We start from the raw sequence: 16,202 nt of genomic DNA on the forward strand, positions 1-16,202 counted from the left end.
AGGTGCCGTTTAAACGAGAGTTTCCTGCATTGTTCCTGACTATCCCACATGCCAGTAATATTGTTCCTGACTATCACACATGCCAGCAATGATGTCCTTGACTATTACACATGAGAGTAAGGACTGGCGCACATGTGGCCATATACCGTCGAAGTTCTTGCCTTGTATTTTCTGGTGTAATGACGTGTACTGATCTCACTCTGTCTCTCTCTCTCTCTCTGTTTCCAGGCGAATGACACGGGTCCCGAGCCTGGACACGGGGCTGGCGATCCATACTGCGCCATCATCGGCTTTTTCCGTGATTACAACGTGTGTGAAAAGTTACACAGCGAGGAGGATTTTGACTCTGAGCGGTACCTGATGGTGAGGAGGGGGTTCTGAACTAAGGTGGATTCATTGCACAATCGGCACAAAGAGAAATTGTTTCTTTGCGTGCGTGCAACTCTGACTTGCGACCTCGGCTGCAACTCATTTCCTGTTACCAATGTTCCCTTTCACCCCCATGCAAAGCCAGCTCACAGTAACCACCAGCTATTGCAAAGTATTACCAAGTATTTACAGCACAGAAACAGGCCACTGGGCCCAACTGGCCCGTGCCGGTGTTTATGCTCCATGGCGTAAGAAAACTACAGGGCACTTGGTTTGAGTATAAAACAAGGCTTTAATCAACTGTTTCACAACCATGAGATTCTAGTTACATCACTAGTTCCTGGTTACAAAAACGTCCTGAGCAAGCTGGGCCCACGCCCGAGTATTTATGCTTTCCTTGGACGGCGCCACCAGCTGGCCGCCCAGTGTTATCTCATGAGTCAGTTCTACATGAATGGTGAGATTCATGACACTCCACACGAGCCTCCTCCCACCCCTCTTCATCTCACCCTAACAGCATACCCTCTATTCCTTTCTCCCTCATGTGCTAATCTAGCTTCCTCTTAAATGCATCTCTGCTATTCACCTCAACTATCCCTTGTGGTAGCGAGTTCCACATTCTAACCTCTCTCTGGGTAAAGAAGTTTCTCCTGAATTCCCTATTGGATTTATTAGTGACTCTAGTTCTGGTCTCGCCTGCAAGTGGAAACATGGGCTTATACTCGCTGGAGTTTAGAAGAATGAGAGGGGATCTCATTGAAACTTATAAAACACTAACAGGACTAGATAGACTGGATGTAGGAAGGATGTTCCCAATGGTCGGGGCGTCCAGAACCAGGGGTCACAGTCTAAGGATAAGGGGTAAGCCAGTTAGGACAGAAATGAGAAGGAATTTCTTCACCCAGAGAGTGGTGAACCTGTGGAATTCTCTACCACAGAAGACAGTAGAGGCCAATTCATTAAATATATTCAAGAAGGAATTGGATATATTTCTTAAGGCTAAAGGGATCAAGGGATATGGGGAGAAAGCAGGGACCGGGTACTGAATTTGGATGATCAGCCATGATCACATTGAATGGCGGAGCAGGCTCGAGGGGCCAAATGGCCCACTCCTGCTCCTATCTTCTATGTTTCTATGTTTCTATCTTCGCTACGTCTACCCTATCAAATCCTTTCATAATCTTTCATTAGCGCTCTGGTCCCTCCCTCAATCAACCATTTTTTCCCCATGTATTAGCTCAGGTAGTGATTGCCTCAGGCTATCCACCACGGGGTGGCATTCCAGCTCATCTCAATCCCGTGTTCCCACTCCCCAGATGTGCCGACTTTCTAGCAGGAAGCTCTGGGCCACTATCAGGGATCGTGGCTGCTGTAACTTTTCTTCCGCACAGCACCAACTCCTATTAAGGCCATAAGAACATCAGAAATAAGAGCAGGAGTAGGCCACATGGCCCCTCGAGCCTGCTCCACCATTCAATAAGATCATGGCTGATCATCGAACTCAACTCCACTTTCCCACCCGATCTCCATATCCCTTGATTCCCCTAGAGTCCAAAAATCTATCGATCTCAGCCTTGAATATACTCAAAGACTCAGCATCCAAAGCCCTCTGGGGCAGAGAATTCCAAAGATTCACAACCCTCTGAGTGAAGAAATTCCTCCTCATCTCAGTCTTAAATGGCCGACCCCTTATCCTGAGACTGTGCCCCCTAGTTCTAGACACTCCAGCCAGGGGGAAACAACCTCTCAGCATCTACCCTGTCAATCCCCTTCAGAATCTTGTATGTTTCAATGAGATCACCTCTCATTCTTCTAAACTCCAGAGAGTATCGGCCCATTCTACACAATCTCTCATCATTGGACAACCCTCTCATCCCAGGAATCAATCTAGTGAACCTTCGTTGCACTGCCTCCAAGGCAAGTGTATCCTTCCTTAGATAAGGAGACCAAAACTGTGCACAGTACTCCAGGTGTGGTCTCACCAAGGCCCTGTACAATTGTAGCAAGACTTCCTTACTCTTATACTCCAACCCCCTTGCAATAAAGGCCAACATCTAAACTTCTAAAGAGTATAGGCCCACTCCAGCGCTAATTCAGGGATGGAACCTTCAAGCTTCCTGGTCTGTATGGGTCAGTAGCACACCAGACAGTGCATCTACCCACCAGTCAATATGGAGTGGGTGGGGGGGGAGGGGTGGGTGTGGATGGGAGGGAGGAGATTGCTGCAGAATCCGATTTAATATGCACGCCTATAACATTTTCAGGTATAACATATTCCTGGGTTTTGGGTGTATTTTCCAATGAATGAAAAAGACTTGCATTTCTACAGCGCCTTTCACAACCTCAGGACGTCCCAAAGCGTTTTACAGCCAATGAAGTACTTCTGGAGTGTAGTCACTGTTGTAATGTGGGAAACACGGCAGCCAGTTTGCACACAGCAAGCTCCCACAAACAGCAATGTGATAATGACCGGATAATCTGTTTTAGTGATGTTGGTTGAGGGATAAATATTGACCGGGACACCGGGAAGAACTCCCCCTGCTCTTCTTCGAAATAGTGACGTGGGATCTTTGACGTCCACCTGTGAGGGAAGACGGGGCCTCGGTTTAACGTATCATCCAAAAGACGGCACCGCTGACAGTGCAGCACTCCCTCGGTATTGCAGGGCTGCAGCACAGATTCACCAGAATGATACCGGGGCTCAGAGTGTTAAATTATGAGGATGGCTTGTATTCGCTTGAGTGTAGAAGATTGAGGGATGATCTGATTGAGGTGATTAAAATGTTAAAAGGATTCGATAGGATAGATACGGAGAAACTATTTCCTCTGGTGGGGGGGGGGGGAATCAAGTACGAGGGGGCATCATCTTCAAATTAGAGCCAGGCCGTTCAGGAGGGAAATCAGGAAGCACTTTTTCACACGAAGAGTAATACAAATGTGGAAAACTCTCCCCCAAAAGGCTGTGGATGCTGGGGGACAATTGGACCTTTCAAGACTGAGATCGATAGATTTTTGTTGGTTAAGGGTATCAAGGGATAGGGAGCAAAGGCGGGTAAATGAGTTGAGGTGCAGATCAGCCCTGATCTAATTGAATGGTGCACCAAGCTTGAGGGGCTGAATGGCCTCCTCCAGTTCCTAATGTTCCTAAGAATCAGAAAATTCAACCTCCTAGCACTCCGACTCACCCCTGCCCAACACCCAATCCACCCCAACCTGGCATTCCCTGGAATTTAGAAGGTTAAGGGGTGGTTTTTGGTTTTTCATTCATTTTTTGGGATGTGGGCGTCGCTGGCAAGGCCAGCATTTATTGCCCATCCCCAATTGCCCCTTGAGAAGGTGGTGGTGAGCCGCCTTCTTGAACCGCTGCAGTCCGTGTGGTGAAGGTGCTCCCACAGTGCTGTTAGGGAGGGAGTTCCAGGATTTTGACCCAGCGATGATGAAGGATCGGCGATATACTTCGAAGTTTTCAAGATAATAAGGGGATCTCTACTGATAGGGTAGAGAGAAAGAAACTATTTCCGCTGGTTGGGGAGTCTAGGACTGGGGGGCAAAGCCTAAAATTTAGAGCCAGACCTTTCAGGAGTGAAGTTAAGAAACACTTCTGCACACAAAGGGTGGGAGAAGTTTGGAACTCTCTTCCGCAAATGGCAATTGATGCTGGATCAATTGTTAATTTTAAATCGGAGATTGATAGATTTTTGTTAACCAAATATATTAAGGGATATGAGGTATGGTGTTAGGTCACAGATCAGCCATGATCTCATTGAATGGCGGAACAGGTTCGAGGGGCCAAATGGCCTCCTCCTGTTCCTATGTTCCTATTACTATACAGGTGTTCCTCTAGTCTACTACTCATGGTTCCCATTGTATTACTTACCATTGTTAATGGCCTAAGCCTCATTTGGTCCCCTTTTAAATATGCGTCTCCAAGTGGACTTCTGCATGTGAATTAACCTCATTTCGGAGTGGGAATGTGGGACTATCATCAGTGGCCCTTAAGTAAGTAGGTTGAAACTGCACTGACGGGACTGTTTAAATCCCGCAGAACATCACGACGTTTACAAACGAGCTGCTGGAAAACCATTCCCTGATGGAAAATATGGATGTAGAGGAGCGGAAGAAAGCACTGGCAGTGTCCCTGCAGACCGTGGAGAGTTCGGTGATGGCTGTGGCCTTCACGCTGCCCGGACAGGAAAAGAAGGACATGTCCTTCGGCAACATAGGTAAAGCACGCGAGAAAACGGGCAGCCCCAGCTTCGCGGTCTTGTGTTGGGGTCGGAGGGCGCTTCGTGTCTTACACGGAGAAACCTGGCTGAGTCCCATCATACAGGACGCCACCCAGGGATGAAGAGGGGGAGTGAATGTGAGCTCAATTAAGAAATAATCATTAGCTGGCACCACACTTTTAAAAGCCTATAAATTGTAACAAAGAAAGACTTGCATTTATATAACAACAGAAAACGCTGGAAAAACTCCGTGGAGAGAGAAACAGAGTTAACGTTTCAGGTCGATGACCTTTCGTCAGAACTGGAAAAAAGCACATCCCATCCCACATCCCATAAAAATGAATTAAAAACAAACAATCACCCCTTAACCTTCTAAATTCCAGGGACTAGCAGGTTGGGGTGGATTGGGTGTTGGGCAGGGGTGAGTCGGAGTGCTAGGAGGTTGAATTTTCTGATTCTTAGGAACACTAGGAACAGGAGGAGGCCATTCAGCCCCTCAAGGATCCTCCGCCATTCAATTAGATCCTGGCTGATCTGCACCTCAACTTCATTTACCCGCCTTAGCTCCATATCCCTTGATACCCTTACCAATAAAAATCTATCAACCTCAGTAATGAAAGCTCCAGTTGCCCTCCAGCATCCACAGCCTTTTGGGGGAGAGAGTTTCACATTTCTATTACTCTTTGCTTTTTTCCAGTTCTGACGAAAGGTCTTCGACCTGAAACGTTGACTCTATTTCTCTCTCCACGGATGCTGCCCTGGCCTGCTGAGTTTTTCCAGCGTTTTCTGGTGTTATTTCGGATTTCCAGCATCCGCAGTATTTTGCTATTGTACTTGCATTGATATAGGTCCTTTCACCACCTCTGGACTTCCCAAAGCACTTTACAGCCAATGAAGTACTTTTTTGGAGTCACTGTTGTAATGTAGGAGACGCGGCAGCCAATTTGCGCACAGCAAGCTCCCACAAACAGTAATGTGCTAATGACCAGATAATCAGTTTTTTAGTGATGTTGGTTGAGGGATAAATATTGGCCCAGGACATCAGGAAATAGTCTCCTGCTCTTCTTCCGGATAGTGCCATGGGATCTTTTATGTCCACTTGAGAGAGGACGGGCGTTTAACGTCTCATCCGAAAAGTGGCATCTCCGACAGTGCAGCGCTAACTCAGTGCTAAATTTTTGTCTTTAAGTCTCTGGAGTGGGGCTTGAACAGACGAAGAGAAAACTGGGAAGAGCACATCGGGTGAGGACAGATTTGGGCTTAGTTGACACTCACTGTCTACAGTCATGTGTAAAGAATGGTTGCTATTACCAGAAGGCTTCCTGCCCACTAGTAACAGTAACCCAGCAAGATATTCAAAATGACACCGAGACTAGAAGGGTTAAATTATGAGGACAGGTTGCGTAGATTAGACTTGTATTCCCTCGAGTATAGAAGATTAAGCGGAGATCTAAATGAGGAGTTTAAGATAGGGTAGAGAGAGAGAAACTATTTCCTCTGATTGGGGGAGTCCATAACAAGGGGGCACAACCTTAAAATTAGAGCCAGGTCATTCAGGGGTGATGTCAGGAAGCACTTCTTCACACAAAGGGTAGTGGAAATCTGGAACTCTCTCCCCCAAAAAAGCTGTTGAGGCTGCGGGCGTCAATTGAAAATTTCACAATTGAGATTAATAGATTTTTGGTAGGCAAGGGTATTAAGAGATACGGAACCAAGGCGAGTAAAGGGAGTTGAGATACATTTCAGCCATGATCTAATTAAATGGCAGAACAGGGTCGAGGGGCTGAATGGCCGCCTCCTGTTCCTACATTCCGGTGTTCCTAAGAGCCAACACATTTGGGATGGAGAAAATCGGAAAACGCTTATTTCAAATACTCAGTTGTATGAAGAAGGTTCTATCAGTCAGAGAGAGCCGCAGTAAAGGATCCCCTTGGAATGAGTGACCATAACATGGTTGAATTCCATATTCAATTAGAGGGTGAGAAGGTTGGATCTCAAACAAGCATGCTAAGCTTGAATAAAGGAGACTATGAAGGTATGAGAGCGGAATTGAGTAGAGTGGATTGGGAAAATAGATTAAAGGGTAAGACGATACATGATCAGTGGTGAACATTTAAGGAGTTATTTTACAACTTCCAAAAAATATATATTCCACTGAGAAGAAAAGGGTGTAAAAGAAAAGACAGCCATCCGTGGCTAAGTAAAGAAATTAAGGATAGTATTCGACTAAAAACAAGGGCATATAAGGTAGCCAAATCTAGTGGGAGGATAGAGGATTGGGAAAACTTTAAAAGACAGCAAAAAATAACAAAAAGATTGATTAAGAAAGGGAAGATAGATTATGAAAGTAAATTAGCAAAAAATATAAAAACAGATAGTAAGAGTTTTTATAGTTGTATAAAAAGAAAAAGGGTGGCTGAAGTTAATGTTGGTCCCTTAGAGGATGGGACCGGGAAATTAATGGTGGGAAATATGGAGATGGCAAAAACACTGAATGAATATTTTGTATCAGTCTTTACAGTAGAGGACACTAAGAATATCCCAACACTGGACAAACAGGGGGCTATAGGGGGGGAGGAGCTAAACACAATCAAAATCACTAAGGAAGTGGTACTCGGTAAAATAATGGGACTCAAGGCGGATAAATCACCTGGACCTGATGGCTTACATCCTAGGGTCTTGAGGGAAGTGGTGGTAGGGATTGTGGATGCATTGGTAATAATTTTCCAAAACTCCCTGGACTCAACAAAGGTCTCGGCAGACTGGAAAACTGCTAATGTAACACCCTTATTTAAAAAGGGCAGTAGACAGAAGGCTGGAAACTATAGACCGGTTAGCCTAACATCTGTGGTAGGTAAAATTTTGGAGTCCATTATTAAGGAGACAGTAACAGGACATTTGGATAATCATCATTTAATAGGACAAAGTCAGCATGGTTTTATGAAGGGGAAGTCATGTTTGACAAATTTGCTGGAGTTCTTTGAGGAAGTAACATATAGGGTGGATAAAGGGGAACCAGTGGACGTAGTGTATTTAGACTTCCAAAAGGCATTTGACAAGGTGCCACACAAAAGATTATTGCTTAAGATAAAAAATCACGGGATTGGGGGTAATATTCTGGCATGGATAGAGGATTGGCTGTCTAACAGAAGGCAGAGAGTTGGGATAAATGGTTCATTCTCAGACTGGCAATCAGTAACTAGTGGTGTTCCGCAGGGGTCAGTGCTGGGTCCCCAACTCTTTACAATCTATATTAACGATTTGGAGGAGGGGACTGAGTGTAACATATCAAAGTTTGCAGATGATACTAAGATGGGAGGGAAAGTAGTGAGTGAGGAGGACATAAAAATCCTGCAAGGGGACATAGACAGGCTAAGTAAGTGGGCAGAGATTTGGCAGATGGAATACAATACTGAAAAGCGTGAGGTTATGCACTTTGGCAGGAAAAATCGTAGAGCAAGTTATTATCTTAATGGCAAGAAACTGGAAAGTACTGAAGTACAAAGGGATCTGGGGGTCCTGGTGCACGAAACTCAAAAGGTTAGTATGCAGGTGCAGCAAGTGATTAAGAAGGCCAATGGAATGTTGGCTTTCATTGCTAGGGGGATAGCATATAAAAATAGAGAGGTATTGCTTCAGTTGTACAAGGTATTGGTGAGACCGCACCTGGAATACTGCATACAGTTTTGGTGTCCATACTTAAGAAAAGACATACTTGCTCTCGAGTCAGTACAAAGAAGGTTCACTCGGTTAATCCCGGGGATGAGGGGATGGGCATATGAGGAGAGGTTGAGTAGATTGGGACTCTACTCATTGGAGTTCAGAAGAATGAGAGGCGATCTTATTGAAACATATAAGATTGTGAAGGGGTTGGATCGGGTGGATGCGGGGAGGATGTTCCCGATGATGGGTGAAACTAGAACTAGGGGGCATAGTCTTAGAATAAGGGGCTGCTCTTTCAAAACTGAGATGAGGAGGAACTACTTCACTCAGAGGGTGGTAGGTCCATGGAATATGCGGCCCCAAAAAGCTGTAGAAGCTACATCATTACATAAATTTAAAACAGAAATAGACAGTTTCCTAGAAGTAAAGGGAATTAAGGGTTACGGGGAGCGGGCAGGAATTTGGACATAAGTCTAGGTTCGGATCGGTCATGGCCCTGTGGGTAGCGGAGCGGGCCCAGGGGCCGTGTAGCCTGATCCTGCTCCTATTTCGTGTGTCTAATTCTGTTAGATTCAGGAGATGATTCTGTGACAGTGGATTGGCGGTTAGGATCAGATCAGCCATGATCTTATTGAATGGCGGAGCAGGCTCGAGGGGCCGATTGGCCTACTCCTGCTCCTATTTCTTATGTTCTTATGTTCTTATGTAGGCTGAGCCTGCTACACAGGCAGACAGTTAACTTCACTTTTCACCGCCATGCTGTCACAAACACTTACCAACTCATGTCTTTGTTCCAACAGAAGTTCAAATGGAAGTGCTCCGAGGTCGCAACATTTCAGATGCCAAAACAGCGTCGCTGTCAGCAAAGGGGAATCAGATGGACTTTCACTGGCGGGCGGTCACTGAAGGAGAAGACCCTGGTAAGCCCCCCGCTTTGATTTCTCACCTCAAATTCTTGCAACTATTGCTGCGTCAGGGGCAATTTTAACCTAATCCGCCCGTCGGGAAATTGATTTGCCGGTAATGCGTCTCCATTGAAGTCAGTATTGGGGCGGGGTGTAAAATTCGCCTTCCGCCCAATCCCGTGGGTTTCCCTGCCCGGCCAAATAGGTTCAAATGAACCCCCATGAGGTCTGTCCTTGCGGTAACTGCACTCCCCTCAGATTGTAACCCAAAACTATGATGATGCAATCGCGCTATTCAATCATTGATTATGCCCTCTGTCTCTTTCATTTACTTAAAACTTTCGATAAAGTTGAATCAAAACCAAAATCCATCCAAGAATGTCTTCCTTCCGAGCAACACCACCTTGCTTGCTGGGCCTGCTCGTCTGTTCTGAGACTTGAGCCTGTATCCAAACCTCCCCAATATCACCCCTGTAATCCTCCATATTTGGCCCATCGTGCCTGTGCCAGCTCTTTAAAATAACTATCCAATTAATCCCACTCCCCCTGCCCTTTCCCTGTAGCCCTACAAATTTTTCCTTTATTAGTATATGTCTGGTACCCTTTTGAAAGTTATTATTGTATCTACTTCCACCACACTTTCCACCATCTACAAGCACAAGTCAGGAATATGATGGAATACTCTCCACTTGCCTGGATGAGTACAACATTCAAGAAGCTCGACACCATTCAGGATAAAGCAGCCCGCTTGATTGGCACTCCATCCACCACCTTCAACATTCACTCCCTCCATCACCGGCGCACTGTGGCTGCAGTGTGTACCATCTACAAGATGCACTGCAGCAACTCGCCAAAGCTCCTTCAACAGCACCTTCCAAACCCGCGACCTCTACCACTTAGAAGGACAAGGGCAGCAGACGCATGGGAACATCACCACCTACAAGTTCCCCTCCAAGCCACACACCATCCTGACTTGGACCTGTATCGCCGTTCCTTCACTGTCGCTGGGCCAAAATCCTGGAACTCCCTTCCTAACAGCATTGTGGGTGTACCTACACCACATGGACTGCAGCGGTTCAAGAAGGCGGCTCACCACCATCTTCTCAAGGGCAATTAGGGATGGGCACTAAATGCAGGCCTAGCCAGCCAGCGACGCCCACATCCCATCAATGAATTAAAAAAAACTTTCAGGCAGCGCATTCCAGATCACAACAACTCACTGCATAACTTTTTTCCTTTCCTCATCTCTCCTCTGGTTCTTTTACCAATTCTCTCAATGGCCCAGAAATTCAGGTCGGGGGCTTCCCGCGGGTGCAAGCCTCCGACCTGCACTTACCTAGCGCACCGGCCATGCGCTGTGGGCCCGCGTGGGATTCCGATCCTGGGCCTGCTCCAACTGCCGGCGCGCCGTGCTCGCGTATCCCAGGGGCGCAGTTAGTTCGAAGCGTCCCCTGGGATCACGTGGGCCATGGAGAGCCAATGGTAGCAGGGAATGCTTCATTCATAAATTTGACAGGAAGAGCTGTCAAACCTATAAATACTATAAGCCCCAAAACATCACTAAATCTTCAAATAATTTTTTTTTTAAATCACATTTTTAAAATAACTATAAATTACATGAAATAACTATTTTAAAAAATAGTTTAAATTTTTGAAAAAATTAATTACATTTTCTAATGGGGCTAAAAATAAACTGTGGAAAAAATGTTTTAATTTTGATTAATTCACCACTTACCCTGTTAAAAGCAGGCCTTGTGCCTACTTTTTAAAAGTGTAACTGCTGGAGACTTACCCTCCCGGAGAAACCTGCAAAAAAAACGTAAGTTCAATGCGCACGCGCTGCCTCTCCGGCGCACGCGTTCCACCTGTCAACCCCTTCTTTCAAGGGAACGGAAGTTCCGCTTTCCCGCGCATGCGCAGTGCATGCACGAAACCGGCACTTTTGTTGGGCCTACGCGTGAGTACCCAGTGCGTACTCACCCGTGGGAACCCGAATTTCTGGCCTTTCTCAGAATATCTCAATGCATTTCATGCTCAATTATTTTTGAAATGCAGTCACGTAGGCAAATGCGGTCGCCAGTTAGTACACGACAAGGTCCCTCTGACAAGAAATGAGATTAATGACTAGTTAATCCGTAGTAAAAACAGGAAATGCTGGAAACACTCAGCAGGTCAGGCAGCATCTGTGGAGGGAGAAACTAAGTTAACGTTTCAGATCAGGTTTTAAAATGAACAAGGCAAAAGGGACAAACGGAAATCTCATCGTAGAGAAGAGCAGAACTTCTTCAAGGTGGGCATTTATTGAAGAGAAGTGGCAGTGAATTAAACACTAATACAAAAGATCTGAGTTTAGTGATGTTGATTGAGGGAGGAATATTGGGCAGGACACTAGGGATAACTCCCCTGCTCTACTTCGCAATAGTGTCATGGAATCATTTACATCCACCTGAAGGGGCTCATCAAGTGTCATCTGAAAGGCGGCTCCTCCGACAGTGCAGCGCTCCCTCAGGACTGCACTAGAGTGCCTAGATTACGTGCTCAAACCCTACAATTAAGTTTTGTCCCATTACCTTCTGACTAAGAGGTGAGAGTGCTGAGCCACAGCAAAGGAACCCATTTGCATAGGTACAATAGGCCCAAAATATTATTGTTCGCCTTTGTTCTATTAAACACTTAAACACACGACCCAAACCTTTTCTGTAGGGCTGCACCTTGACTAGGCTGGAAAAAGTAACAGGCTGCAGCATGCTCGGCGGGAGCTGTTGCTATGGATACTGTGCGGCCGGGATAGGGTGATGACTGTTGTGTATGTACCTTTAAGGGAATAACTGGTCTTAGACTGCAGTACCGGCAGTGACCACCCCTGTATAAAAGGCCCTAGCAGGCTTCTGTATTTCAGTCTGACGTTGCCTCCTGTTCAAGTAAAGTACCTGTTAAACTGTTCTCCCGAAGTCCGTGTATTATTGAGGCGCGGACTTTACAGTGGCGACGAGTAAGTACGAACTCACCGGCAGTGTGACGGCATCTCACGGGGATCTCACCCTGAGAGGAGGGTTCTGGAAGGTCGTAGTCTGAGCAACGGGCGTCAACCGAGGGCAACCGCTCAAAGAATTCATCGGTGTTCGGGGAATTGCGGGAGAGACTGTGGAGAGCTGTGCAGTTAAGGTGTTCCAGCAAATCGTGCTGGTAGCAGGTAGCGCGCTGACCCTTCCGGGCTGCGGCGGGCTCAAGCTCGATCGAGCGGCTCTACAAAATAGACCACGCAGCGTCACCGGGAAAAGAAAACAAGAGAGAGCGGGTGGAGCGCACAGGGCGCGGTCGGTGCTCAAGAACAGGGCAGCAGAGAGAAACTGAACGGGGGGAAGGAAAGCGAGACGCCATTACCCCGTAGAACGCTAGGAACAGCGTGGCAGCAAGGGGAAGAAGCAAAAGCGCGGGAGGCGCCATTTTATCCAGTTGGGGAAGAAGCAAAAGCGCGGGAGGCGCCATTTTATCCAGTTGGGGAAGAAGCAAAAGCGCGGGAGGCGCCATTTTATTCCATTGGGGAAGAAGCAAAAGCATGGGAGGTGCCATTTTAAATCACTCAAGATGCCGAAAAGTGGCAGTATCACTGCTTTCGACAACGAGGTAGAAGACTGGACCACGTATGTGGAAAGAATTGAAGTGTACTGCAAGGCAAATGAGGTGGCCGATGGAAAGAGGGCGTCGGTATTATTAAATCTGATGGGTGCGAGTACGTACGGCCTATTGCGGAATTTAATTACCCCAGCTAAACCAATGGAGAAAAGTTTTGAGGAGATTGTTCATATCAAACAGGAACACCTAAGCCCTACACCACTGCTGATAGCAGAAAGATTCAAGTTCCATAAAAGAAACCAGCACAAAGATGAGAGCAATGCTGACTATCTGACGGAACTACGCAAGTTATCGAAGCGCTGCCAGTTCGGAGTAGGACTGGCAGGCACCTTACGGGATAAGTTTGTCTGTGGGCTCCAGAGTGAAGGAACCCAGAAACGACTACTTTCAAAAAAGGACCTGACGCTAGAACAGGCTTTCAGCGTGGCAGTATCCTACGAACCAGCAGCACGGGGAGCTGCGGAAATACAACATAAACCACAAGAATACAGCGCTAACGAAATGGCGTATGGAGCAGAAAAGTGCTATCGCTGCGGCAGAACAACCCATGAGCAGAAGGACTGCTGGTTTAAAGACAAAATATGCAGGCAATGCGGAAAAATGGGACATATAGCAAGAGTCTGCAGGTCGGGAAAGAAAACCCACACGACAAGAACTACTAAGGAACAGTACAGGAAAGCAAAGAAACTGACAGACAGTAGTTCAGAAGATCAGGAGAGTGATGAGGACTCCGGGAGCAGCAGACTAAGTTGTTTAAAGTTACACAACGTGATCGCAAAGGAAGATCACCGAACCATTTGGGTCACCCTCATGATAGCAGGGTCCCCAGTAAAGATGGAATTGGACACAGGATCAGCCCTAACTGTCATGAATCAATGAGACTATGAGCGGCTATTCTCACACATACACTTACAGGACACGTCCATTGTATTGAAGACATACACGGGGCAAAAGGTCTACCCCAGAGGAAAAATAAGGGTGCCAGTTGAATATAACGGAAAGGAAACACAGAAACTATACATGTATATACTACGAGATGGAGGACCACCATTATTGGGACGTGAATGGATCTGAAAAATACAATTGGATTGGCATTCCACTCTGGCACTAACTGTGACTGACAAAAAGGATGATGACGTCACACCTGGACGTCTGTCACAAATTCTATCTGACGCGGAAGAGGTGTTCCAACAAGGACTTGGGACTCTAAAAGAGTAAAGACAACCATAAAGATTGAGGATAACGCAACCCCAAAATTTTTCAAGGCCAGACCGGTGCCATACGCGATCCGCCCAGCCGTTGAAACTGAACTGGAGAGTCTGGAGCGTTCGGGGGTGCTGTTTAAGGTGGACTGGAGCGAGTGGGCCACACCCACCGTTCCTGTGATGAAGAAAGCATTGAGCAGCACGCCTGGGGAGCCAAGGAAGGTTCTCATCTGTGGGGACTCAAGGTGACTGTGAATCCAGTCCTGCACACAGTACAGTATCCACTTCCGCGGATAGAAGATATTTTCACCTCACTATCTGGAGGGAAACGTTTTACAAAGATTGATCTGGCTCAAGCGTACCTACAAATGGAGGCGGAAGAAGCATCTAGGAAATACCTCATGATAAACACTCACAAAGGCCTTTACCAGTACAATCGACTGGTATTCGGGGTAGCATCGGCCCCGGCTATGTGGCAGAGGGCAATGGAAGAAGTCCTGCAAGGGATCCCGGGGACCCAGTGTTATTTGGACGACATCCTGGTTACGGGCGAAAATGACAATGAACACCTTGCCAACCTGGAGCAGGTGCTCACGAGATTGCAGGAATATGGGCTACGAGCCAACCGTCCCAAATGCGAGTTCTTCAGGAGACAAATCTAGTATTGTGGCCACATGATTGATGAGGAAGGGTTACATAAGTCGCCGGGCAAGATTGAGGCTGTAGTCAAGGCCCCAGCACCGGAAAATGTGTCGCAACTGAGGTCGTTCCTCGGGTTGGTGAACTACTACCATAAGTTCTTGCCGAATTTATCTACAATCCTGCACCCACTGAACGCCCTGCTTCAAACTGGTGTAACATGGAAATGGAGTGATGAGTGTAAGCGTGCCTTTCAGGAATGTAAATGCCTAATCACTTCAAAATAAATATTGGCTCACTACAACCCGACACTACCGATTCGGTTGGCATGTGATGCGTCACCTTACGGCATTGGAGCGGTACTGTCACACAAATTCCGTGACGGTTCAGAGAGGCCAATAGCCTTTGCATCACGCTCGCTAACCTCAGCCGAGCGTAACTACGCCCAGATTGACAGGGAGGCCCTCAGCCTGGTGTGGGGGGTGAAGAAGTTCAATCACTATCTGCACGGGCAGAAATTCACCCTACTAACTGATCATCAACCCCTGGTTTCAATTTTTAACGCAACGAAGGGCGTTCCGGTGATGGCGGCGCAATGGCTGCAAAGATGTTAACTTTTTCTAGGGGCACATCAGTACAACATAGAGTACAAAGGTACGAAACAGCATGGAAACGCTGATGGGCTGTTGCGCCTACCGTTGCCTATGGCGGAAGAAGCACCTGCAGTGGACCCTGGGGAGATATTCCATGCGACCATAGTCGAATGTTTGCCTGTTACAAACGCAAGTATTGAGAAGGAAACCCGAAATGACCCGACACACTCTCGGGTCTATGATTTGACGGTGAAGGGATGGCCAGCATATGGCGACTCACTGTTGCCAGCATTCTCGCCAAGGAGAGAACAGCTGTCAGTGTGCCGGGGAACCTTGATGTGTGGATCCTGAGTGGTAATTCCACCCAAGTTGAGAGATAGAGTGCTCAATGAGCTTCACGAGGGTCATCTGGGAGGGGTAAAAATGAAGAGCCTAGCCAGGGCATTTGTGTGGTGGCCGGGAATCGATAAAGGAATCGAGGATATGACCAAGAGATGCACAGGATGCCAGAAGGTCCAAAACGCTCCACCACAGGCCCCGCTACATCCATGGGAGTGGCCCTCATCTCCATGGCAACGGGTACACATTGAATTTGCTGCTCCATTTATGGACTCAATGTTTCTAATCGCTGTGGACGCCCATTCGAAATGGCCAGAGGTCATTAAAATGTCCTCCACCACCACGGAGAAAACTATTGCAGTCCTAAGGACCATCTTCGCCAGGAATGTGTTGCCAGAACAGATTTGCTCCGACAATGGCCCACAGTTTGTGTCTGAGGATTTCCGGAGGTTCCTGAAGAATAATGGGGTGAAACATTACACATCTGCCCCATATCATCCAGCCACAAATGGATTGGCTGAGAGGTTTGTTCAGACCTTTAAAAAGGCCATAAAGGCAATGTATAATGACGACATACCACTACAACACAAGGTGGATAATTTCTTGTTTGCTTACCGGAATGCGACA

At 46.9% G+C, this 16,202-nt stretch overlaps 1 protein-coding gene across 2 annotated transcripts in view; it reads left to right on the forward strand.

The window, feature by feature from the left end:
• The window catches only part of LOC147097609 (adhesion G protein-coupled receptor E3-like), a 146,179-nt gene that overhangs the window by 93,308 nt on the left and 36,669 nt on the right, over positions 1–16,202 (forward strand). For both annotated transcript variants that reach the window (XM_085971580.1, XM_085971581.1), the window contains 3 exons: positions 229–363; positions 4,415–4,592; positions 9,059–9,178. In XM_085971580.1, coding sequence (XP_085827706.1) covers positions 229–363; positions 4,415–4,592; positions 9,059–9,178 — 433 coding nt within the window. The remainder of the gene's footprint in view (positions 1–228; positions 364–4,414; positions 4,593–9,058; positions 9,179–16,202) is intronic.

The sequence above is a fragment of the Somniosus microcephalus genome, chromosome 31 (assembly GCF_052327205.1).
Source record: "Somniosus microcephalus isolate GS21.2 chromosome 31, FLI_Smic_1.0, whole genome shotgun sequence".
Taxonomy (NCBI): Eukaryota; Metazoa; Chordata; class Chondrichthyes; order Squaliformes; family Somniosidae; genus Somniosus; species Somniosus microcephalus.